Here is a 25,212-nt window from a genome sequence, read left to right on the forward strand (position 1 = left end):
TGGCATCGCCTTTGCTGTTGAGAATTATCCACCATTGTTAAGGGGTTTTGACCAAACGGAAACCTCCGGTCTAAAAAGTCCAATGCGGAAGTGTTAAAAACTGCAGTTCATGGAGGATACGCTTGAGGCCGGCTCCGGAAGTAACGGAAGTCACATACACATGAATGTGAAAAAGACGATCTTTACAGCAGAAATAAACATGTTTACAGCCTGGTACAAAAGATGAGTGTAGTTTGGATAGCTAATTTCTTAATCGGCACACACTGTGAGGGGGTGAATTTTTTTCTAACACGGCAATTTCGAAGAGGTTGATACTACGAGTCTTCCAATGAGAGGCACAGCTGACTTGATTGACAGGCGGGGACACTAGCTGTTGGCTAGGAGGCTCAAAGCCCGCCTCTTTACGTCACAATCGCTCAGCAATATGGCTGCCGTCGACGATTGGCCTCAAAACAGCGCTTCAGAAACAGATGGGTGATGTCACGGATACTACGTCCATATTTTATACAGTCTATGGTTTTTGACCAATTAGAACAAAGTATTTAACCCTGTTGGGTGATCAGTAAGAAAGCGGGGTAGTAAGGTTTGCTAACATTTTACTATCAAAAAACAAACAGTTAAAATCTCACCTCCACTTTTGGCTGTGAACCAGACCTCCTAAGATGACTTCATTGACCCAAACCTTTTCTCAACCAGGCTTCTTAAGCTTTCTGCTTTAGTTTTTGCTTTCGGCAATGTATCACTACAGTAAGTTGTAGCCAGATATTTACATCAACTCCCTAAGCGATCATGTGGAATCATGTCAGGTGGCAGGTTGCTCTTTTCTGGTCTGAAAAATATCCTGCATTATGGTGATGTGATTTATTTTCAGATCATAAAGTTTCGGCATGTTTGACATTAGAGAGGAGAATATCTCTGAAGTTTCTCCTTATGTTCATGAGGTAACCTGGTATTTAAATAAAATGTAAGACTCCTGTCGTCTGACTTTCAATTAAAGACTTTTCACATGTGGCATCAATAGTCGTAAGTATTAAAGAAAAAGTATTCTACTGTATGATCGCTGTTCTATATGCTTTGTCTGTAAAAATTCATTACTTTTTCCTTGGATAATAAGCACTGTTGGTTTTAATCTTACTGCAGTTATTACATTTTTAGGCTCTTGGCTTACCTCAGCTGTGAATGTTTGCGCGAGAGAGGCAAAATGACACCTGTGAAATCGGAGGTGACAGTATGTACAGTGCCTGCGAAGTGAGCTGTGCTTAGAATAACACTCTACCCATTGAAATTCCTGAAAAGCTGTAAATATGTGAGATTTAAGATGCAGGGAGTTGTGGGAAACAGACGAGGGTGATGTTTTTATTCACAGAATTATTGTGACAGGTTTTTGGGAGTGAGCAGGGGAGTTGGGTGCACTTCCCCCTTGCCCTGTCAGGAGAGCTTTCTGCTCTATGTTTGGTGTTAATCTTGAGTTGCCACAGGGTGCTGACACATATAAGTGATGAAACTGAGTGATACCCTCCATCCACTTTTCTCTCCTCTCCAAAGACAAACCCATTCTCAAAGTGATTCCACTTATTTGAGCTGTCAATCTCTCCGCTTCTTTCCCTTTGAACTATTTTAGATGCAGCATATTTAATGTGATATTTCTGCTCATTCTTCCTCTGATATTTCACTGGAGTGGGTTTCTGTTCCCTCAGCCAAGCCTCAGTGGATCCAGACCATGAAGGACACAGCTCTGGCCATAGAGGAGAGACTGCACTGGGAGTGCCGGGCCAATGGGAAGCCCAAACCCTCCTACACGTGGCTGAAGAACGGCCAACAGCTACTCTCAGAGGTAAATTACTGCCACCACCCCGATGTTTCATTTTAAAGACTTAATCTTCAGCTCCAGCTCATCCTTTCATTTCAGAGAGCCGGGCGCCAGGCACTGGGCTGTTTTTTTTCCAAGAGCAATTCAGAGTGAGATGAGAGGCGAGTGTAAACATCTTGCTGAGGTGTGCCAGTGATGAGACATGGATGTAACTGTCTCTACCTTGGCAGATTACACAGTCTTAGAGAGTGGATCAGTGTAGTCCCTGGGAGATTGCTCCATTTCATCTGAATGGAGTCAGTGGTTGTTTTTCATTATTCATGGTGCATGTTTAAGCTCTCCCAGATTTAGGGACAATGGGCTTAATCTCCTGTGAAATATACTGTATATAGCAGCACACCTCACTCAAGACCACCAGAGAATTTTATTTAGTCTTGAGCGTCTTGAGATCCCTAGCTTTAAAATTGACTTGACTTGAACATGTGGCTGAGATTTTTTTCTCTGTAGGATTTAATAACACTCAAGGTGCGGCTCCCTCTTTTGAATTAGACTGAATTTAGTATTAAAAAAGACATTTTTGGATATCAGTCTTTGACTTGACTGAATATATTCACATTAGTTCATAGTATTTTTTACCAATACGGTTGTGTTATTATCTGAGTATCATAGTTTAAGTTTCAGATACCCAGTATGCAGCTTAAGATAACCAGAGTGTTTGTCAATGGAAGTAAGAACTTAATCCTCTTAAGGCAAAACAGAGACAGTAAGACTGGACTCGGTGTTATGTAAGGTCGCTAAAGCAAAAACCTCAAATCAAATCTGTTCCAGATTAATTGTGCAAATTCCAAATGTTGATGATGAATGTTTGTGGTGTAAAAACTTTTTGGAAATCATCAGCGTAACGATTAATTTAGCCACACACACACTCTGTACAAGTTTAGTTTTGACTGCAGGATTTGATCAAATCATCCAAAGAGATTAGTTTTACCACCTTGCATGCTATAACAACTTTCTTTACATGTTGTTGACAACAAGAATGTGTTTCTCCTGACTGATTCATCCTCCAGAACATAACCCAGATGTGATCTGCACTGGTTGACAATGCCTCCAACTCAATCTAATGCTTACTGAGCCTTTCCAGAGTGCGCTGAGCAAAGCAAAAGCAACCTTTAAGTCTTAAGAAATAATTGCTTTCTTTCATCCTTTTCTTCACAGGACAGGATCCATGTAGAGGACGGAGTCCTGTCAGTGTCGGTGCTGACACTGTCTGACGCCGGCATGTACCAGTGTGTGGCAGAGAATAAACACGGCGTTATATATTTCGCAGCTGAACTAATGGTTTTAGGTAGGCTGGCATTTATCTGTCCCCTAAATCCTCCAATCATCGAAGCCAAAGAATCTTAAAGGTCAACTTACTGTCATTCTTAAAGGTTGTCTGGATTAGCGGATAATGGGGTCAGTGAGGAGGTTTTTGTAGGGTCAAACACATTTAAAAAATATTTTTTCCTTGGTGATGTACAGATTCACTTTGACGCTGTGGTGTGCATGATGTGAATATTAAAGTCTGTCAAATGTTTCAGATTTTTCTAGTCCATAATTCCATCTACTCTGAAAAAAAAGGAAAATAAATAATCAAAAAATTATATATTTTTTATATTTATTTAAATTCCCATTACAAATATTAAACCTGTCTGCCTCTGTTACTTTTCACTTTCCCGGTTCTGACTGATCAAACTGAAGCAGGCTGCAAATGCCCTGTGAGATTTGCTGCAGTCTTGTACTAAAGTCAGTTTATTGTTTCCCATCAGCCTCTCCTCCAGACTTCACAGGGAACGTCCTCAGAGCTTTGCTCAAAGCCAAGGCAGGAACTACAGTGACTTTAGAGTGTAAACCCCAGGCCTATCCCATCGCCAGCATCTTGTGGAAAAAAGGAAACCTGCCAATCCACACCAACGACAGGTGAGCGCTGACATGAAGGTTTGCTTTGTGTGTACTGACACCCTTGGAAGAAGAACATAGCACAGGCTGGTGACAGTTCAAAGTAGAAATGTATGCATATAATCCAATCAGTATTTGTTCTATGTAGATATCAGAGTAGGAGCATTTGTCATCATTTTCAGGCTCTATTTGGTCTGGCTGGTCAGAACTCTGCTCACACACAAACTGCATGATCATGACACCACAACAAATCCAGAATTGGACATTTTCTAATGATGAATGATTCTTTGTTCTTTTCAAAGTACATCATAAACTGCTCTCTGTTGTACTCTGCCATAGGATCACGCTTTCCCCAGATGGAACGCTGAGGCTTGCCAACGTGAGCAAGTCGGATGCAGGCAGCTATACATGTTTCGCCAGGAATAGATTTGGCATGTCGAGTACAACTGGAAGGCTCCTTGTAACTGGTGAGCCCTGCTGTTAAATTGCAGTATGTTTGTATCTTCTCACTTAGTAAGCAGAATTTGTTGCTCAGTATGGATTAAAGCAGGAGAGAGGTGCTGTACAGAGAGGCCTTGAGTCAATAACTGGTGGGTAGAAAACATAAACAAACTTTAGGGTTGGCGCTGAGGAGGTTGTGAAAACTTGGGGAAGCCGTTGTCCTTCGGGGGCTCAAGATAAGGTCTTTGCATAATTAAGCAGCATCAAAAATGTTATTTCTAAATTTAATTCCATTATTTAATGTGTTGGAAGGGTTGCAATAGTTACCAAAAAATTAACTGCAAAGTAAAAGAAATCTTGTCCTCTGCTTTATTTCATTGAATTGTTTTTTCTGGCTGCATTTCACGGCAGCTGCAATAATGCACTTAGAAGGTGTTTGAGAAAATACTCCATCATTGTTTTGCTCAAAGCAGTCGAAAACAACCAATTTAGTGCAACAAATGAAAGTGCCCTGAGTGGAAGCAATGAAAGTGTTACTGAGGAGGTGTTACAGATGCTGTTATCCTCAAGTGTGTGTTTTCTACTGGAGTGATCGTTGCATGTTCTCTTGTTGCTTTTATTAATCTGCTGAATGCCATTGTCTGCCGCTGTGAACGCAGAGGCCAGTCATTCTTTTAAATGACTGGTGTGCTTTCCAAGGCTGTACTGCAGTCAGCAACACAGAGCAATGAGACAGACATTGATTATTACAAGCTCAAGAGCTGTGGGGACACTAACATGTGCTTATTCTTTCCCTTGACTTTCCAGGGAAGGTAAGATGTTGAAGCAAAGTCCTACCTTTCTAACCTTCTGTGTTTGATTTTAGTAAGGCAAGGCAGGGCAAGGTAGCTTTATTTGTATAGCGCATTTCATACACAAGGGCAACTCTGTGCTTTATATTAAAACATTAAAAGCATTGGATACATTCTGACAAGCATAAAATAACAAATTAAAATGTGCATTTAAAGTGAGTTAAAAAAAAAAAAAAGATAGGACGGCAGAGGCAAATAAAAAGGTCTTAATCTTTGATTTAAAAGAGGTGAGAGTTGGAGCGGGCCTACAGTTTTCAGGGGGTTTGTTCCAGATATGTAGATTAATCTTGCTGACTCTCGTAGAATGGTAGACTTAGGTTATTCTAGCTATAACATTTTAGTAATAGCAAGCTTCAGGTTATCAAATTAATCCACTTGAGCCCCTTTCACATGAACACTGCACCACTGAAAATTTCACAACATTATTCAAGTGGGCTGTGTGTGTGAAAACACAAATGGCCCCATTTTTCACCTTTTTATCCTGACAGTCTCCTAGTAAAGTGTCTGAAAGAGGCCAGGGTGTGAACCCACAAGGTGGTAGTTGGAAATATTCACCTCCATCAAGTGGGCGGAGTGATAAAGTCATTCACACTGAGCTGAGTTTCTCAGCTCACCTACTCGCCTCAGTTGTCAGTCTAGTGTTTTTCATTGCTGCGTTTGTCTTGCCGTGACGTCCTCATATATGTTTGTACTGATGTTAACACAGAAACGGCCACCATTGCGAGAGACTCCTCTTCCTCCTCCAGCCAACCCGCCCTTGCCTAAACCAAACAGAGTATTTAGAGTTATGAGAGGGGTTGTCTGACAGAGAAAATCTACCGCTGTGAAGTTCCTGAAAATATCAGAGCCTAAATGTCCTTAAATTATCTCCAAATGCCAGGAGTTCATGTGCGAAAAGGGCTCTCATAAAACCTTACTCTATATTGATGACAGTGTTGTAGTACTCGAGTCCAGGACTCGGACTCGAGTCCAGGACTCGGACTCGAGTCCAGGACTCGGACTCGAGTCCGAGTTGAGTCACGTTTTGCAGGACTCGTGACTTGGACTTGGACTCGAGCACTGATGACTCGTGACTTGACTTGGACTCGAGCACTGATGACTCGGACTTGGGGTCGGACCATAGACTGTAAAAAATATGGACGTAGTATCCGTGACGTCACCCATCTGTTCCTGAGAGCTGTTTTGAAGCAAATCGACGGCAGCAGCCATATTGGTAATGCGGAACTCAACTAGGCAGAGTGTGACGTAGTGTGAGTCTCTTAGCCAATGGCTGTGTGTTCCCGACCGGGAGTCACGTCAGTCATGTCCTTATTTGGGCAAAACTCATAATCTTAATATCTTCTTAACCGTCATGTTAGAAAAAAATTCACCTTAATAACTCTGGTTTAGTTATTTTAGTCGCTAATAGTACCGTTATACTAACACAGTAAAGTGATGAACGGTCTCAAGAAACACCGGCCGGATTTCATTAGAATCTCACTGCAGTGGCAGTCAGACCTCGTCAATTTACTAAAATCGAAACTGAAAATCAAACCGGCCACATCGCTGGGGGAGAGCGGATCGTACAGGATCAGACACATTTCAAATGTCCAGTAAAAACTTCAGATTCTCTGATGTCATATTAAACAAGATAGATTCTCATTAAACAGTCTGTAGCGTCCTCGTGCTCCAACGTCTTCTGGTAAAAAAAAAACCCCAACAACATTCACCTCTCTGTGTACGCCCCTCCTATCTGATCTGCCCATCCAGGTGAAAACAATCAAACTATCAAAATGCTTACTAAAATAAAATAATGATAATGCACATGACATTGCCCTTAATACAAACAACAACATATAAATGGCATAAAGTAAAATGATTATGGATATATTAGAATAATTTATATTTATGGCATAAAATAATGGAAATAGCTCCAACACTAATGTTAATTAAATGAATGTGTTTCCTACACATCCAAAAGGTCCCACACAGCCAGTCTAACAGTCAGTAGTTTGGATTCAAACGGCTGCTCTCCTTGTAATATATAATATTATCGGTGAGGACCCGACTTGGACTCGGACTCAAGTCATGAGGACTCGACTCGGACTCGGACTCGCATTTTTCTCTGGTGACTTGGACTCGGACTCGGACTTGAACACAGAGGACTGAGGACTCGACTCAAACTCGGATTTGGGGACTCGACTACAACACTAATTGATGATACTGCTTTGATACTTGGTGTTTTACAGAGCTGCTATTTCAGGAAATCAACAAAACACTGCTCATATTTTTTGCATAAGATGCCTCATGTTCTGTGTGAGATTGGCAGTTGTCAGAAATGACTTCATCTTTCATTTTTCAATTTAATTTTTTTTATCTGGGGCAGATCCAACCAGAATCATCCAGGGGCCAGTGGACATGGAGATCATTGTGGGCGAGAGCATCGTGTTACCCTGTCAGGTCTCCAGTGACCCCGTCCTTGACGTTTCTTTCTCCTGGGCCTTCAACGGACAGCTCATCGCCAAAGGAGATGGTCACTTTGAGCTAGTGGGCGGGGTGAGTGACCCACGGTCGTACTTCTTCACAACGTGTGAATGGGCAGTTGGCACCTCTTCCCATCTTGCTTCTCTTCATCCTTGCCATTAGTTAAAAGAGACAGCTTGTGGTTTGACATCATGGGATTTCTTGGAGAGATTTACTGTAGCGTGTAGCGCTGCATTGGGTGTGATAGCATTCTTATTTTGCAATCGTAAAAGTCTCCTTGGAGGCGTGATAACATCAAGGATGTGAATGTCTCTAGAAGGAAGCACTATTAGATCACTTTGCCCCTCGAAAAGTGCCAATTGTGCTTCTTTGAAATGACACATGCTGGCTTGCTATGTCAAAATACACTTCCTACATAAAAATCACCATGTAGGTAATGTGTTAGCTGCTCAGCCATTGTGACAGGTTGTCATCTTCTTGAGCACACTTCTCCTACTCGAGCTCAGAAGTAATCTATTTTTTAATACTTTGGCTGGTCCTGAATTCTTTTCAAATCCTACTTTGACATAGCCTGCTGCACAGCTCCTTGTAACAGAAAGGGGATACACATCATTAGAGGTGTCTTTTAAAGGAATGAAAGCATGGCAGAGCCCCAGATGACAAAACACTTTGAGAACACCCCTCACCCCTCTTTGGAGATTAACCATTCTTCTTGTGTGTGTTTGACTGACAATGTTCTTATCTGAAGAGACTCCATCCCCAGAAATCCTCAAATGTCCCCAGTCCAAAGAGATTATCAACTTAACTTCGCTGCTTCAAGGAATTTAATTTCCATAATTAAACCATGTTGGCTCCACTGCCACATTTTCCTGCCAATGCCAAGGGAAGATTTCCCCACTAATTTACCGTTTGCTGCTTACGGGTGTCCTCTCAGATGAGAATCTAAGACGCCTTTTTTTCATCTCCAATAGAGTGAAAACCAGCTGAATTCAATAGTAATGGCTTATTTGTTAGTTTTTCAAAACAGGTCTTGAAGGTCACTGTGAGGAGCCCTGCAAAAAGCTCGTCAAAAAGCTACAGCCTTGTTGGACACAAAAACTCCATTTGCTGTATGCAGTATCTGAAAATTCTGGCCTTGATCCTCATCATAGGCAGAAAGATGTGACTCAGAGGTTCTGTCATTTTCAGATTTTTTTCATTATTTTTGCTTTATGGCTTTGACTGCAGGAACTGTCAAAAGATGTGTGTAATATCACTTCTTGGAAACCGGCTGGGTTTTCCTCCGCATAGTCCAGCTAAATAACTGCTGGATCTGCAAACGTTTTTTGGCACTGCTATTTACTGCACCTTATATATGCTTGACTACATTCTTTAATAAGCTGTCACAAGGTCTGTTATCTTTCATGCTACATAAAGCTTTCTCTCCTCCTTGGTAGAGAACAGCAGGAGATCTGATGATCAGGAACATTCAGCTCTACCATGCGGGCAAATATATCTGTGTGGTGGACACGGACGTGGAGAGCCTGTCAGCCGTGGCTGTATTGATCGTGAAAGGTAAGGAAACCTCCTCACTGCTCTGCTGTTACTAATTAAAACAGCCTGATTGTTTTAGGGCTCCTGTTTTAAAAAGGGGAGATAAAACGTGGACTTAAGGGACTAGGGTGCAGGATTTAGAGGGATTTATGGGCAGAGAAAAGTGTAATATTAACAAGTATGTGTTCATCAGTGTGTAATCGCTTGACAGTAAAAACTGTGTTATCTTTCAAAAAGAGCTCAGTATCTACAGAGGTTACTCTTTCATGGATCAATATATCATCACATTCAGGCAGAAACCTTGTATCTTCAAAGTCATTACTTTCCAGGAAGTCAAAAAAATAAATACATGTTTTTCACATAACTGTTCAATTTGAGATTTTCATTTTATCTGTTTAATTTTAGCCTACTGAGATGCATAAGATCAAAACTGGAGAAACAAGGTTTCTGCCCGACAGCGATGATATGCAACCATGTTTCTAAAGTAGCCCAAAATGGACAAACCAAGCTCTCTTTAAAGGGTTCTTTCAAATTTCATGACATTAAACTCATTGACTTTCTCCTCATGGAAGATGTTTTGGAAGCTAAGTCAAAACAGAAGAACCTTAGATTTACATTCCTTAAACATTTTCCCTTTGTGGTGATCATCTCAACTGTTCGCTTTAAGTCTTATACATCGTGTGTGAATTTGATGTCTGAAATGATGGTGTAATCTCAGGAAAAACTGATCATAAAGCAAGTGGAGCTTTATACTGTATGGCAAGGGCATACACCTTTGATTGACAAGTCTAGGCAGGGGCGTGTAACAACTTCTGACAGGGGTGACTCAACTAGGGTATAGACTTATGCAGGGGTGGAATAAAGACACACACACACACACACACACGCACACACACGCACACACACAGAAAATCATTAATTTACCATTTCTGTCTCCACTAATCATTTTCACTTCTTTCATTCACTTCTTTCGACATGTAAGTCTTTGAAGCTTGATTCTTTAAGTACTTAAAAAGAAGATGTTTATCCAAAGTCATAATTAAAGGTACTTAAAAAAAAAAAAATGCTCTACTTGAACTGTCAAAAATACATTTATTAGCAACGCTTTGGTACGAATGTTGCTTTTTGATGGACTGATGACTCTCCTACACACATTTCTTATGAAAGAGATATGAAAGGAAGTCATTTTGAACAAGTAACAACATAAAAATGTGTTGTACTTAAAAGCAAAGAAAAACACAGCAGCTTGTTTTGACACAGTTGAATAGACGATTTTATCATAAGCCACACATCTTTATAAATATCCAATCATAGTTTGGGATTTAGGGTATGACATCAAGGGTGGACAGTCAGGCTTTGAGAGGGACCATAAAACCCCTGGCCATCCCTTTAGAAATGCTCTGGAAACTACAGCACCCTTTCATCCAGAATAGAGAGACAGCAATGCATTTCCATCCTAATGTCAAAATACAGCCGCTAAGGATTCCAGAAGATGAGATGGTGTGCCCAGTGATGTCCAATTAGATGCTTATAAACAATTCAACAGCCAATTTGAGGCCCCACAGTGGCTATGTCCACTTGTTTATACAGTGTATGGTTCTCCTACGTGCTTGACAGGGAGGGTTAAGTGAGTGATTATCAGTTGTTTGCTTTCTGCAACCTCTCCACTATATTCTACTTAATCCTACACTCTGGTCTTTTAAATGTTTAAGCATAAATGGCGAATGGACTACACTTACATAGCTGTATTCTATGTTCACCTACAAAGCACTTTACAACTTGCCTCTTATCCTTCCATTCACACAAACACACTCACACGATGATGACAGCTAAGCTGCAAGGCCTGCCCATTGGGAGCGACTCGGAGTTCAGTATCTTACTCAAGGACACTTGGACATACAATAGCTTTAAAGTGTGTCATAGATATAGCTGCAAAACGACCCCCAGTAAAAAGATGTCTACTCTTTGTGAGAGTTTGCAAATAAAGCTGCGTGGCAAAACATAAAAGAGAAGTCGTTTAAATATAAAGAATGCCAAGGCACAATGTTCACTAAGCCTTTTTTAGTCAGGCGGGTTTTGTTTGAGCTGGTGATTTCAGTGCAACAAAGTGCTCATATCCACATGAAAATCGTGCTGGAAGTCATCAGAAAACACAAAGTTTTATTTTCTGCTTATTTTTAGTAGCATTCACTTGATTACTTCAAACAAAAGAGCCTGACTGTTCTTTTAAATTGCATGCAGTGATGTTTGTGGAAGTAGAGAACTTGACAAAACAGTGTGAAATTACAGGAATATGAACTATTTTCTCTTCCTCTCTCTCTTTCCCTCAGTGGTAATGACCAATTTTCCATATTGTAGCAATGTACTTGACAGTGGAATGTTTAGATGCCTGTCTGTGCTCACTCATGCAGTATGTATTGCACCAGAGAGACACGATTGTCAGGCGCTGAATCAGGCAGAGCAAAATAGAACAACTTTTGTTGTGTTTCTGTGAGTGGCAGGTTTGTATTGTGTGCAGAGCGAGAGGAGAGATGTTTCTGGCTTTGATCAATACGCCAAATAGCTCGGCAAATTGACACTACGCAAATATGCTAAATGTCAGATGAGGTGACTGATGGTTTTGGTGTCAAGATTAGAAATGGTTGGATCCATATCTTTATCTTGTAAGGATACCCATGAGTGATTCAGCTTGGCACGCTGAGGATCTGCTGAGCTAATTTCATTAATAATCGCTCCTTTCCAAATGGCTGAGGACTAAGTGGAAATAAGGCTGTTTCTCCTGCAGAAGCAATATCAAGGCCTTGGAAATTGATTGGCCCTGTATTGACTGGAGCTAAACTTGTCTATGACTCAGATTGTGCATTATTTACACTTCCTGCTCACGGCAGCTGTCATGGATGTCTCATCGCTTGGATCAAATGGCTTCAAATGTTGGGCGGCAAAGCATGAAGCTGGAAAGAGAAACCAGTCAAGGAGGAAAAAGAAGCTTTTTTTCTTGATCACAACTACAGACCTCTGACAAAAAAATATCAGATTCAAATATTTTCCGGTCTAGCAGCTGGCCAGTCCAAAGTAGGACATTAACGATGGCCTGTGGCTACACAAAGTCAATTCGTTGTGACTAAATCTTATGTCTACCATGACCACAATGATTTTGTCTTCATACTGCAGTATGACAGTTACTGTAGCCCCAGAAATGTTTATTCTTTTCTGCTGGTTACATGATCCAGACATCTGAAAAGATCTCTGTAGAAAAGTAGTGCCAATTCTGTCTGATATCAGGCTATCATTCATGCTAACAAATGTTGATGTTCATGCTCTCCAACCCACCGTCTGTGTAGAGCTTGATCAGTTGCTGCAGATAAACTCGTGAAGCAGTGTATCATGATGTTCTGTGTCTGTTTCTGTTGCTTTTAAAATTTTACAACTAATAAATCCAATATCACTTTCTACACCATTGGTTAGCCCCGGATCCCACTACTGCTGACCCCTGCATTCACAACAACCACCAAGTGGAGTTAAAACGTGTTAGTTTGTCTTCTCTGTGAGTCTCTTGACAAGCTAAGAGGCATAGTTGCTTAAAAATTGTACTGCCTGGGTTGGTTTTTGGAAAGTTTTGCTTACTTCCATTCCTTTTGCTGAGAGGAAGCAATCTATTTAACCTTATATAAATAAAGTAGGTTACTACTTTTACATGAATAACAACAAAAATATGAAAATTCTCATCAATACAAAGCAAACAGAAGATTCTCAGAGAATTGAACAATTGTTTGCACTCTTTCAGGGATAGTTTGTAAAAAAGAGTTGCTACACTTAGGCTGTGTTCACACCTTAAGCTAGTTTGTTTGTTGTGATTCAGATAATAGAATAATAGAATAATAGATGCATTTTTCCCTTGGTTCTTTTTGTGTTCACACTGCAATATTGTGAAGCAGGCCAAAGCACACACCATACTCACTTGTAACAATCAAGAAGAATACAAGGCAGTTTTCATATATATAGTAGACTAACGTTACTCACCAACTCCATCCAATTCAATAACAGCAGCATTTGTTTATCTACACAGTGGGAAAAGGAGGCGGTGGTGTAATGACGTAAGGTCTGCCCTGCGATGAAGTGCACTGTGGCCCACTTAACTGAACAAAGCAAACAGGCTACCAATGTGAAAGCACTCTTAACCTTACTGTGATCCTCAGATCCTTTCATCAGAAGTAATAGGCCTGGTTCTGTAGAAAAATATTCCCTGTAAGTATTAGGGTATAAGGTTGTGTAAGAAGCATTTAGCAGTTGGCGATCAAATAAATCGATACTTTTTTCATGCTGGTGTCTCTGAAAACCCTAATTTTAGCCTCTGCCTGAAATGCTTCATTTCAGCTACTGTCTCTTTACGTAACTGAAACATGACAAGTACCCCCTTTTTGTAAGACCCTCACGCCAAAAAGTTCCAGTGTTTGACTGTGTGTGTATAAACTATTGGATGATCTGTTTTGTCATGAAGTAAGAACATATGTTGTAACTGTAATCAGCAGAAAATGTAGAGGAGTTTAAACAACGGTATGATCCCCTTGGATACAGAGGGGTAGAGGTGACAAGGCAGTTAGACTGGAAACACTGAAGTCCAAGTATATAAAAAAAGTGCTTTAATACAACACTTTAGTTAAAGTGCTCAGTTATTTTCCATTCTACCTCCGACAATAACATTTCTTTTGTGCAAAGAAGCCCTGTCCTGTCTGAATTATCGACAGCACATCCTGTTTTTTATTGGAACTTCTTTCTATCAGAGAAATTGTCTTGTGTGTATTAAACCAAGCAACGGGGACTCAGAATCTGGAAGGAGATGTTGCCTTTGACTGTAATTTTTTTTATGTTGTTTGTGAAAACTGTGACCAAAACAACCCAACAAAATCAATTAAATTACCGTTTATGTTTGAATGGAGGCAGAAATCTCAGAAACAGTACACATTTCTTTATACAGCGAGAGGTAGCTGACAAAAACCACAATGACGAAATCGTTACTCTGCGGCTGCTGTTACATGTGCTTAAAAAATACCAATTTAATGTTCAGATAAGTATTCTAATAATGTGGAACTCATTGAACTGTGATGATAAGGTGTCAGTGTGCAGAAGATGAAGCAGAGTGAGATCACTTAGACGTATTTAGATATGTATTATCAGACTTGCGCTGATACTGTTAATTGGTCTTAACAGCAAGAGGCACATTTTTCAATCATTTGATACCAGCCGTTTGTAGTAGCTCAGTATTTTTGCTCTTTCAGATCCTTTCTCTGTCCACTCCTCTCCCATGTCTGAAGGTCAATGGTAATCACTCCTGACACAGAGATCACTTGGGTTGTCCTTTTTTTTTTTTTTTTTACAATGGCAATAGAAAATGTTTCAGATGCCACTCCACAGTGCCTCAAAAACACTCCACTGGGTGGTAGTAGCAATTGGAGAAGGTCATGATGTACGGATTACATCATGGTTGTTAGCATTCAAACCACTTGGTTAGCACTTGTGCTTGTTTGATAGTTGCATCATCATTGTCATTATCATCATCATCCTGGAAGACAGTGTGTAGGGAAGCACACAGCGGCCAAAACACTGTACAATGTGTTCCTTGAGTTTCATAAATGTTTATAAGTGGATATCAGACATTTTGATAATAGTAAATTAAAATCTGAATAATATGTGTTAATTACCATGTCTCGAAGTACTTAAAATATTACCAGTTATCCATTTGCCCTGTGCCAACTTCACAATAAAAGCCCAGACAGTCTGTCCATATTAATAACAGATTATTTGAACAGCCTCGAGACACTGACAGCACCCTCCTCCCTCAGCCAATGAAATATAATTAAGAGGATAAGGAATTGATCCTTGATTGTCTGCTCCATTAATATGTATTAATGAGGCCAGTGTATTAAAGGTTTTTTTGATCAAGAGCTGCTAATGAGTTTCACAAAGATCAATACCACTAAAGCCAGGGCCTTAAGGCCAACTGTATGTGGGCAGCACGCTCACTGCTTCTGTAAACAAGAAAAAATGTAGTTCAGCAGTTACTTATTTAGCATGCATGTGGAGTATGATAAATATTTATATGCATGCACTCACACATATAGCACGTATGTATACTGCTTGAACTACAATCAAAAAATCATATGTTTGTGTTTCCCAGGCATTGATTGTTTATTAAAATAATCACTCAATATTTTAATAACTGGAATATTTTGCCTCAGATAAGAAACCACTTCAGAGGCGGTGAGGAGTGTGAAGCAGAGCTCGGGGCGTCATTATTCTGCGGTGTGTCTCTAAGCTCTCCAGTGGTCTATTATTTCTGATGAGCTGACACATTCATTAGAAACAGGAAGCAGCAGATGAGGGTAAAGTAAAACATCACACAGCTTAATTGGTGGGATAATGAAAATAAATGATAAAACACTGCTTCTTCAGGGCTGTGAGGCTCTTTTTCATCTTTTACCTTTTAATTCGAGCCCCTGCACCTACTTACGTCTGCTGTTTCCGCGATCAATTACCAGGAGGAGCATGAAAGGGAAGGATTACAGGTTGGGTGAATATTGGAGGATAAATCTTGAATTAACTTTTAATTCCTTGTGAAGAGCATAACTTCTCCTCAAAGCTTAAACTCAAAGCTTTTCAAATATTTTTTTCTCCCTAACGTTGATTTTAAATATGGAGGATCTTAACTAAGCATAATGTCTTATAGCAGTATAGAGGAGCTAGATGCATTTTTATGCAAATGTATTTGCTTTTCATGTTTTCCTCACAGTTTCTGTAAGTACATATTCACAGTAGTTTTTCTGTGGATCTGCATGCATGAGTACATCACTGTGTATGTTTCTGTGATTGAACCAGGCCCACCCAGCCCCCCAGACTCCGTGACTGTGGAGGAGGTGACAGACAGTACAGCCCAGCTCGCCTGGAGTCCGGGCAGAGACAACGGCAGCCCCATCACCAATTACTTCATCCAGACCAGGACTCCCTTTACTGTTGGCTGGCAGAGGGTTAACACAGGTAGGCAGCACTTAGAGATGAATTTTATCTCATACCACATGTGATGGGATCCAGATACTTCACAGGTCCCCTCAGGGAAATTGTCTAACTGCTGGGAGGTCAGATTGCGGGGTCAGCTACAGAGCAGAAGCCCTGGAGATGGTTGGGATTCAGGATTTACTCAAGAGAACTTGAGGTCAACTTTGCTGCTTTTACATGATCTCATTTAAACCACTTCAGTGACCTTTACACCTGCCTTAACCAGGGAAAAAATCCTTTCTTCTGCTCCAGTCCATTTGGATGACATTTACTCCCTGTTCCAATGGAGGGTGAATGCACTTGGTGCAAGTTGCATTGGGCAACCACAGATTGGAAGAATGAAACAAATTGTATTATTATAAGTATGTTTCCTAGGGACTGTGCTTGTTTATTGAAAAAAAAAAAGAAACCAAAATAATCGTAATGAATCATAGTTAATCTAAAAGATTTTACTCATCACTTGACCTTTTTTGAATCTGAAAAACCCCAACATGTACTTTTATTTTATGTAGATGTCAATTATTCATCCATTACTGTATAAAGTATTGACAAAGCACCTCAATATCCTCAAATTTTAAAAATGTATCCAAAATACATCTGTGATGGGTGTTGACATATATTGCTGGTGACGTATTTTGAAGCCAAGCATGCACAGAACTGATCTGGCTGGTGGAGCCACAAGATAGGACATCACTCCCCTCCTGCTAACCAAAGCACATACTTAGCTTACCAATAAAACATCAAAAATCCCTCAGTACAGTCAACAGCAGAACTAATTCTTGTGTTGTTTGAAGTGGACACACTCATGGTTTTGTCGAGCTCAAAGACTCTTGTGTTCATTTTAGTTCTGCTTTTTATTTCTGTTCCTTCTCTGTTATGCTAATCAGGTTAAAAACACTGCAGGAGCCTGCATTTGTCAACAGAGCTGTCAGTGATGATATCACATCCCCTCCTTTTAGCCTCAAATAACTAAATAAAACTGAACTTCTTTATAAAATGAACACTTTTACATAAATCAGCACAATTAGCACTAACCTTCATGATAGCAACCACATTTTGTAGTTTGACCATCTGTCAGCACAGAGGACGTGGACTTATGAAAGCTCTTGTGTTATTTAGGGTGGTTAGTGTTTTATCTTCAGTTTTGGGGAGCTGTTGTGTTTCAATTTATGTATTCAACCTGCAATATAAATTAACAGTATATCACTTATATCACTAGAACTGCTAACTAAGCGAACTCTAAGAGCAGGTAAATCCTAATCAATGATTTTAATTAACAATTAATCAGATGTCTATGTGTTTTGTAAAAGGGGTCACTTGGGGTGATGAACCCTAAGATAATTATCAGATTTTCAGCCAACTCTGCAGTACCCTTCAGCTCTAAAATGTTCTAGTCCTCTGATTTATTTGAAAGTTTTGTAAGCCCCTAACCTAACGTTCTGATTAACTTTCACCCCTCCTGTTTCCTTTTTAGCCTGTGTTGTGCCCTTTTTTAAAGCTAGTTGGTTATCTTAGTAACATTTTGCAGCTAAAGAACACACTTTTTCCTTGGGAGGTTGTGGGGCCCAAAAACAGAAATAAAAGAGGAGAAATGTTGACTTAATTGCGTCAGGGGACTAAATATGAATCCTAATATATTCTTAGATCCATGTGGTGTAGAAATAGGCAAACGTTTGATTGCAGTTTCAGACTAGCCTTAAAATGTATAGAATAATCTGCAGTGATGCTTGTTGGCTGCTTGTTTGCTGCCCTCATATAGTTAAAAAAAATCAGTTAGAGGTAAAAGCCACTCTGGTTGGAGTTTGAGCATTCTTTTGGCACCCCAAGTGTTAGGAACAAAAAAGTTACTGCTGCAGACAGCAGTTCTCACAACTCAGCCCTCTACCTTACCATACCCTTGTCCTCTGCATGTCACCCATGCTTAGCGCAAGTAGCAGCAACATTTAAGTGCCCTCTTCCTAGGTCACCGAGCTTGTAGCATTTTCACATTTGCACTTTAGTTTGAGAGTTCATTTTGACATTCTACTGCATAGCACAAGGTGAGGAGGGCAGTGTCTGTTTTCTGGATCTTTGGCTGACATTACGGTCAATTTGAGAGTTTATGTCTTATTTTCAAAGCTAAAGCTAGGTTTTTAGTTTTGCTGAGGTGCTCAAATACTCACAAGTTTAGGAAAAGTAATTGTCATTTAGTACTGTTGGGTTAAGAAACCAAAGTTATGCAAAATGTATAAAGGGTCTAGAATGACTGCCCTGATAGCTCTGGTGTTAATCAGTCCTATTAAGGTATAATATTTGGTAAATGTGTACACATTTGGCTCTCATGGTTATTTTTGTTTCACATGATCTGCTGTTCCTTATGTTTTTATGTAAACTGTTTGCTTTTTCCTAGTCCCTGAGATAATTGATGGGAACACACTGACTGCCACTGTAGTAGATCTCAATGCCTGGGTGGAGTATGAGTTCCGGGTCTTGGCCAAAAACAGTGTTGGTGTGGGAGAACCCAGTCCTGTGTCAGTCAAAACCAGGACCGAGGACGCAGGTACAGTACACTGCATTGTCAATCATTCATTCTGATTCTGAGGTAAATTACACACTATGATCTGCAACAAAAACCTACCATCCTTCCATTTTTCAAACTTTCTGAAGCCTGAAGTGATTGTTACATGAAGGTCTGATCAAGGTCTGTGTTGTGTAGTTCCTGATGCAGCGCCAGGTGATGTGGGAGGAGGTGGTGGAAGTCGATCTGAACTGGTCATCACATGGGAGGTAAGTCATCAGTCTTATGTTCTAGTAAGAAATACAAAGTGCCTGTAGTTCATTTTTTCTTCTTGAGTGAGATACTCAATGTTTTCTGCTAAATTTGAAAGCCTCTGCTCTGTTTGCTTGTAGGTGTCCTAAATTTGGTGTTAATGAAGTCTGGTGCAGAAGTTGTTGTAATTTCTTAGTTAAAATGTCTTCATGTAATGTAGCGCACACAAGCAGAGCACTTAATCTGCCAGTTATTGTCATTTATGAGGCTTTGATCTGCGCTGAATTACTGTTGTTCAGCCAAATCCGCTGTGCTCATATCCAGCTCTGAAGTAAACCAGACGGGTAGCTGAAAAATAATGTAGATATTGAGGAATTCATTAGTTTCCTACAGCTCTCTCATTATTTGAGTTTTCTCATTTCATTAAAGTAAGAAATAACTTTTCATTCTAAAAGCCGCACAGACGTTCTGTAATGAGCTTAGTTTTTTCTTAATGACATTTTACTCCTCATTTCATTTCGTCAGGTGGGTCACAAAAGCAATTTGTGGGTCACGCGGTTCTTTTGAGAGCGGGTGGTGATCATGTCAGTCCAGCCGGGGGGTGAACGTGAGTGGTTTGTATATGTTTTAATATCACTATAGTTTTGTGTTTCACTCTCAGCCTGTCCCTGAAGAACTACAGAATGGTGAGAGCTTTGGTTACATCATTGCTTTCCGGGCCTTCGGAGATGTTAGCTGGACTCACGTGGCTACCTCTCAGCCCGGTGCTGCTCGCTACGTGTACCGCAACGACAGCATCGCGCCCTTCTCTCCATTTCATGTGAAGGTTGGCACTTACAACAGCAAAGGACAGGGTCCCTTCAGCCCTGTGGTCACCATCTATTCTGCAGAGATAGGTACGAGGCTGAATATGTGTGGGTTTTTTTGCAAAAAGCTACAAAGCTTTTCTGTTTTGGAAAAGGACAAAGATCATGAAAGTGGTTTTTATTGCATCTCGTAGGCTGAAAGCCCAGTATTTTATCTTCCTGCATCAAATAAAGATGCATGCAGGAAATCAATCTGTACAAATCTTTCGTATGTTCAAAAAATAGGAGAAAAATTGGGGGAAAATTGCTACAAATGTATCTAAGGACAGGCAGATTGCCTCCAAATATCACCACTCTTTTGAACGGCTCTTCCAAAGTGAGAAGCGCTTGGCATTTAGATCTATGCTACCTCTCTGCATGCTGAGAGGGGGTCAGTGTTTAGTGTAGTGCTAGTCTATTTACCAGCAGCACCTGTGTGTGATGATTCATCCATGTAGAGATCAACAAGAATGCCGCACTGTTACAAATGTAAAATGTGAAGAGATTTGTTCTGCTCGTCTCTGTGCCGTTTGAGGAAAGGCAGCACCGCTCAGTCTCCTGTTGTCTGTTTTCAGAGCCAAGTGGGATGCCAGCGGGAGTTTGGGCCAGAAGTGTCTCAGCCTCTGAGATTGAGGTGAATTGGCAGGCTCTCTCCTTCACCCCTGAAAGGGTTCTGGGCTATGAGGTACATTTTTACCCTTTTAAATGGAAATAGAAATCACAAACACAACACAATTCAAATGCTAGTCATCACCCCTGTCCTACCTCAAAGCCGACACTTCCAAACTCGGCGTCGCCATGGTAATGGCTGTTTCAGTTGGGCGACTGTTATGGGCAAAATTATACAGTTCTTTGTCCCGACACGACAGGAAAACATGTCAGAGCGTTTTCAAGAGAACAAAAGAAAATTGCTTGTCCACATGCCTTTTCAGGTTGCTGTCAGTTATTGGATATCATGATACAGAGCTCTGTGATAGTCTTTGCTGGAAAATACAGCGGACCCCGTGTCAGAGTACCAGCCAAAAACTGTGATTATCCCCCACTACTCTTGTTTGTTTTTACAGTCTAACACTGCGGCATCAGGGGAATCGATCTTCAGCCTTGTAATTGTTCTCTAAATAGAATATGAATATTAAAGTGTTACATTTGAAACCCCTAGCAGTTGATATTATTCTATTTTTTCCCTCAAAAAACTGGGACAGCCTGATTACCTTACCTGCATACTTTGGGCTGAATAATGAGGGCGATCAAAGGGATCTAAAGTAAGATGTTGTTGTTATTCTTTTGATCAATAAAAGCAAAGTTGCTTCAGTATTTTCATCTGGGAATGAACATATATAATATCTGAGTAACCTGAGGGATTTCAGCACCAACTGAAACTAGATAGTGTCAACAGAAAAGAACATGGGTTGGGGGATGGGTGTCGTTTTGAGATATTGTATTGTCAGCGTGAGAGTTATATGGAGAACACAGTAGTCACTTATTTAATGAATGGTAACATTAGTTGTTATTTGATCTGTAATATTTCTGAGGTGCATATCTTGATTAGCTGGATTTTAATGAGTGGAAAATAAATATTACTTGTCTATGGCAACACAGATTTATGTATGTTGCTGAAACAATCAGACAGTAAATCTATTTGTCTGGGGAATAAAAAATCTCCACTGTTAATTTGGTAATTGATTAAATGATTTAGTCATCAAGTAAAAATGCACAGCTGATCCTAACTGCACACATGTGAGCCTCTGCTGCTTTGTGTGTTGTGTCATTTTAAATAAGTACATGATTTTTGTGCTTTTTCACATTTTGATGATGTCATCTTGAGCTTCTTAAGTTATATTAACCAATTTATATATTTGATACTTGAAAATGTAATGATTATATCATTCATAAATTATTGAAAAATGTTGTTGAATCAGTACGGAAACAGATAGTTCATGTTTTTTTTGTGGTCTTTGGGTAAAAATAGTTACACATTCTGTGAAGTTGTAAAAGCACATTAACAAAGGCTTTGTAATGTCAGATCAAACATCCTCCTGCAAAGATAAAAGAAAACCGTGGTCTGACTTAAGAGGATATACCCAGAGGTGATCATTTATCAACACCACATTTCTCTCAAGACATCAAACACAGCTACAAAATACCCTGTTGTGTTGTATTTGATTGAAAATGCATGCTACTAATGTTCGCATTTTGCTCCAATCCAAAGCCATATGTCATGGTGTAATTCAAGATGATACGCTTTCTGTGCTGAACAGGTGGTGTATTGGGAAGACGACACTAAACCTGAGACCATGGGGAAGGTTAGGGTGCCCTGGAACCAAACGTCGGTCACAGTGAGCGGCCTGGCAGGAAATACGCAGTACTTTCTTACAGTCAGCGCCTTCAACACAGCCGGCACCGGCCCCTTCCTCCCTGCAATCAATGTCACCACGAAAAAGCCACGTAAGTTTAAGCGCTCAGATCTGCTGCTCAATATTTGATTGCAACTCCACAGTGAAATGAAATTGATTGATACAAAGCAATTTGTTTCTGTGCTAATGAATTTAACAATATGACACAAGAGAGAGAACTGTTATAGTGAACATCGGCATGGCTGTGATTCAGTCAGAGATAGTTACAATTATTAGAGCTGCTTTAATAGAACAGCTCAACCTAGAGCTTTAATATTGCTTTATTGCGATTATGCAACAGTTGTGCAAGCAGGATGGCACAAGTTAGGAACAACAAGATTATTATTGCTATTATCTTTTTAATCTTTCATTAGACTCCAATTACACAATTAGTTCTACAACTTGACTGGAACAGAACTGATGCCAAGCAACACATGAGCATTGTCCACCATAAACTGCATCAAATAAAACCTGGACTGCACAACATGCCCCCCTAAAAGTGAAGCCAAAACACTGGCTGGCTGCAGTATAAAGGCTGATTTATACTTCTGCGTCGAATCGACGGCGGAGCCTACCCCAGGGGTCAGCGTAGCTCCCGTACCTACGCAGAGGCCTACGCACGTAGCTGACGTGCACCTCCTCCAAAATGTAACTACGCATAGAATAGACGCGGATGGCAAGCCCTGTGATTGGTCTGCTTGGCGGCATTGTGTTCCCCGCATCCACAGGACTTCCAGGATCCCGGACATCGGCCGCACATCGGCCGTGTATTTCATCTCCTCCTCTCTATTCTTCATGTAATCATGTCGGTATGATAAACAGCAACATGTATCAGCTGCAGATTAACATAACACGCTCTGAATCTCTGTGGAAAAGTAAACAGAGATCGTAGCGAGGCCGGAAGGAGGCACATGCCTTGGTTCCAAAGATTTGTTGCTAGTGCCCCATGTCAGCATCCACCAAGGCTGTTTTGGCTTCATTTTTTTTTTTACAAAGGGGAGAGATAGAGGTGTGCTGTCCATATTTATATTCAGTTATTGATGCCCACAGGATACCTCAGACCAGCTTCTTTGGCCTATATGCATTTTTACATACGTGTCCATTTATCTGTTACAATGCTTTGGCGACATGTGTGATCCTGAGATACCAGAGGGGTATACTACGAAGCGAGTTCAGCATGTCCTAGATATCTTCTCCTGATCCAGCTTCACTGAACCGGACAAAGGAGATCGCGCTAAACTGTCACGTGAAGCTGGTTATCAACATGTTGAGTCAATCCAGAATTACCCTGAGCGCGTTCACATGAACGGGGCAGAGAAGGCAACGTGACCAATCACAGACACGGACAGTCTGCCGTCAGCATGGTCAGCACATCGAAATTAATTTTAAACACTGCACTGATATTAAAAAAATATGAAGAAGTTAAACACATAATCCAGATTAACTTCAACACAGCTGTGTTTGAAACATGAAGGAAGAACTGAGGGATCAGACAACAACTGTTTGAATGCGCAAATTACATCTTATTTCTCATCATTTAGTGCAGATACTGTATATCTGACTATAATAACTCTTTTTATTCCCTTACAGTGATCTCTCTCTCTCTGATTTCATCTTGTGTCGTGTTTAACAGTTTAAGACGTAATATTTCAGCTGCAGCCCTGACGGTATCAAACTGAGCGCTGTGGTTAAAGGACTAATACAAATGAGAACATGATTCAAAGTGATAAGAACGCGCAGTTTTATATTTAATGCAGTAAAACAATTTCATCTGAATAATCTGACTTCAGACACTGTTTAAGTATGATGTCAGGAAAGATAATCAATAACTTCCATCAGTATTTTATATATAAATCATACAGGTAGACAAAGTTTCCTGCCCGTGTCTTCTCCAATGCAGGCTTGACCACAGTTCCCCCCCTCCCCTCGCGATGAGCTCACAGAGCCCCGTGATCGAGCAAGCTGATTGGTCAGTGGGGGGAGTTTACTACAAACTGATCTCTGATCCTGAGCAACTCCTAACCTGCTCCGGAGCAGGTTAGGAGTTCAGCATGAGTAACCATGGTTATCTACCCTGGTAAGGAGTGAACCACCTTCGTAGTACTGAAAATCCAGTGATAACCCTGAAGTTACCTTGATAACCGCAAATCCGGCTTCGTAGTATCCCCCTCAGTTTGATCAAACCAGAGAAATACTGTCTGCCATAATGTTTATTAATGTTGCTGTTATCTACATCAGCACTAGTGGAGTGCCTCTTATCTGATCAGATTACAAGGTCACAACTCACTGTTGTATAATTCTATGTTTTATCATACAGCACCAGCCCAGCCACCTCTGAATGTAGAGTGGACCCTGATTGGCTCTCAGCTTTCTCTTTACTGGGAACCAGTGGTGGCGATGGAGTCTGAGTCAGAAGTTTCAGGCTACCAAGTGAGTTATACATCCTAGTATGATTCATAGTCTAGTGTTTTTTTTACCTATTATGTATCAGACTGAGTGAAAGCTAGGACCTTACCTGTTTGTTCTCTCACTGTAAGCTGTCAGAATTTAAAATTATGTGTTTACAATTTGTCACCCACCTTGTTTCTCTCCCTTCATTCAGCTGTCATACAGGAGGCAGAGACACAATGAGGTAAACACACTCACAACAGCCAACTCCACAGCAGAGCTGACCCTCCCTGAGGAAGATGACGAGTACATCATCCACATTCGGACGCTGAGTGAAGGAGGGCTGGGCCCTGCCTCAGATCCCATACGAATCCACCAACTAAGTAAGCTTGTTGTTTGCGGGGTTGCAAGTTAAAGTGGTCAAAAATACAAAGGCATAATGGAAAAATCTGTCAAGGTTTTAAGTCTAAAGCTGTTTTACTGAAATATGCTGACACAAGGCTGTTGTAGGGAAACACAACAGAACAGCAACATTTGACATGCAGAATCAGAGAGACCTCAGGCTCTCAGAACTTTTTAATTATTTACCCTCTCTTGTAAATGAAGTCGCTTAGCACATTTTAAACCTGACAGGGACATTTTGTCCTCCGTTGACTCAGTATTACCCGTGTCCCCAGCCACCTCTGTTGTGCTCTTCCCAGACTTATATTTCGCGGAAATATGCAGCACAATCCGTCTCTGTCGCAGAGGT

At 40.6% G+C, this 25,212-nt stretch overlaps 1 protein-coding gene across 1 annotated transcript in view; it reads left to right on the forward strand.

Annotated features, from left to right (window-relative positions):
• cntn3a.2 (contactin 3a, tandem duplicate 2) overlaps window positions 1–25,212 on the forward strand; it is a 47,716-nt gene that overhangs the window by 15,702 nt on the left and 6,802 nt on the right. Inside the window, exons 9-22 of the mRNA XM_034696694.1 lie at window positions 1,698–1,834; window positions 3,026–3,155; window positions 3,619–3,769; window positions 4,088–4,215; window positions 7,406–7,575; window positions 8,940–9,057; window positions 15,910–16,068; window positions 18,476–18,625; window positions 18,782–18,852; window positions 19,497–19,731; window positions 20,256–20,365; window positions 21,939–22,125; window positions 24,391–24,503; window positions 24,676–24,844. Of these exons, the coding sequence (XP_034552585.1) occupies window positions 1,698–1,834; window positions 3,026–3,155; window positions 3,619–3,769; window positions 4,088–4,215; window positions 7,406–7,575; window positions 8,940–9,057; window positions 15,910–16,068; window positions 18,476–18,625; window positions 18,782–18,852; window positions 19,497–19,731; window positions 20,256–20,365; window positions 21,939–22,125; window positions 24,391–24,503; window positions 24,676–24,844 (2,028 nt within the window). The remainder of the gene's footprint in view (window positions 1–1,697; window positions 1,835–3,025; window positions 3,156–3,618; window positions 3,770–4,087; window positions 4,216–7,405; window positions 7,576–8,939; window positions 9,058–15,909; window positions 16,069–18,475; window positions 18,626–18,781; window positions 18,853–19,496; window positions 19,732–20,255; window positions 20,366–21,938; window positions 22,126–24,390; window positions 24,504–24,675; window positions 24,845–25,212) is intronic.

The sequence above is a fragment of the Notolabrus celidotus genome, chromosome 11 (assembly GCF_009762535.1).
Source record: "Notolabrus celidotus isolate fNotCel1 chromosome 11, fNotCel1.pri, whole genome shotgun sequence".
Taxonomy (NCBI): domain Eukaryota; kingdom Metazoa; phylum Chordata; class Actinopteri; order Labriformes; family Labridae; genus Notolabrus; species Notolabrus celidotus.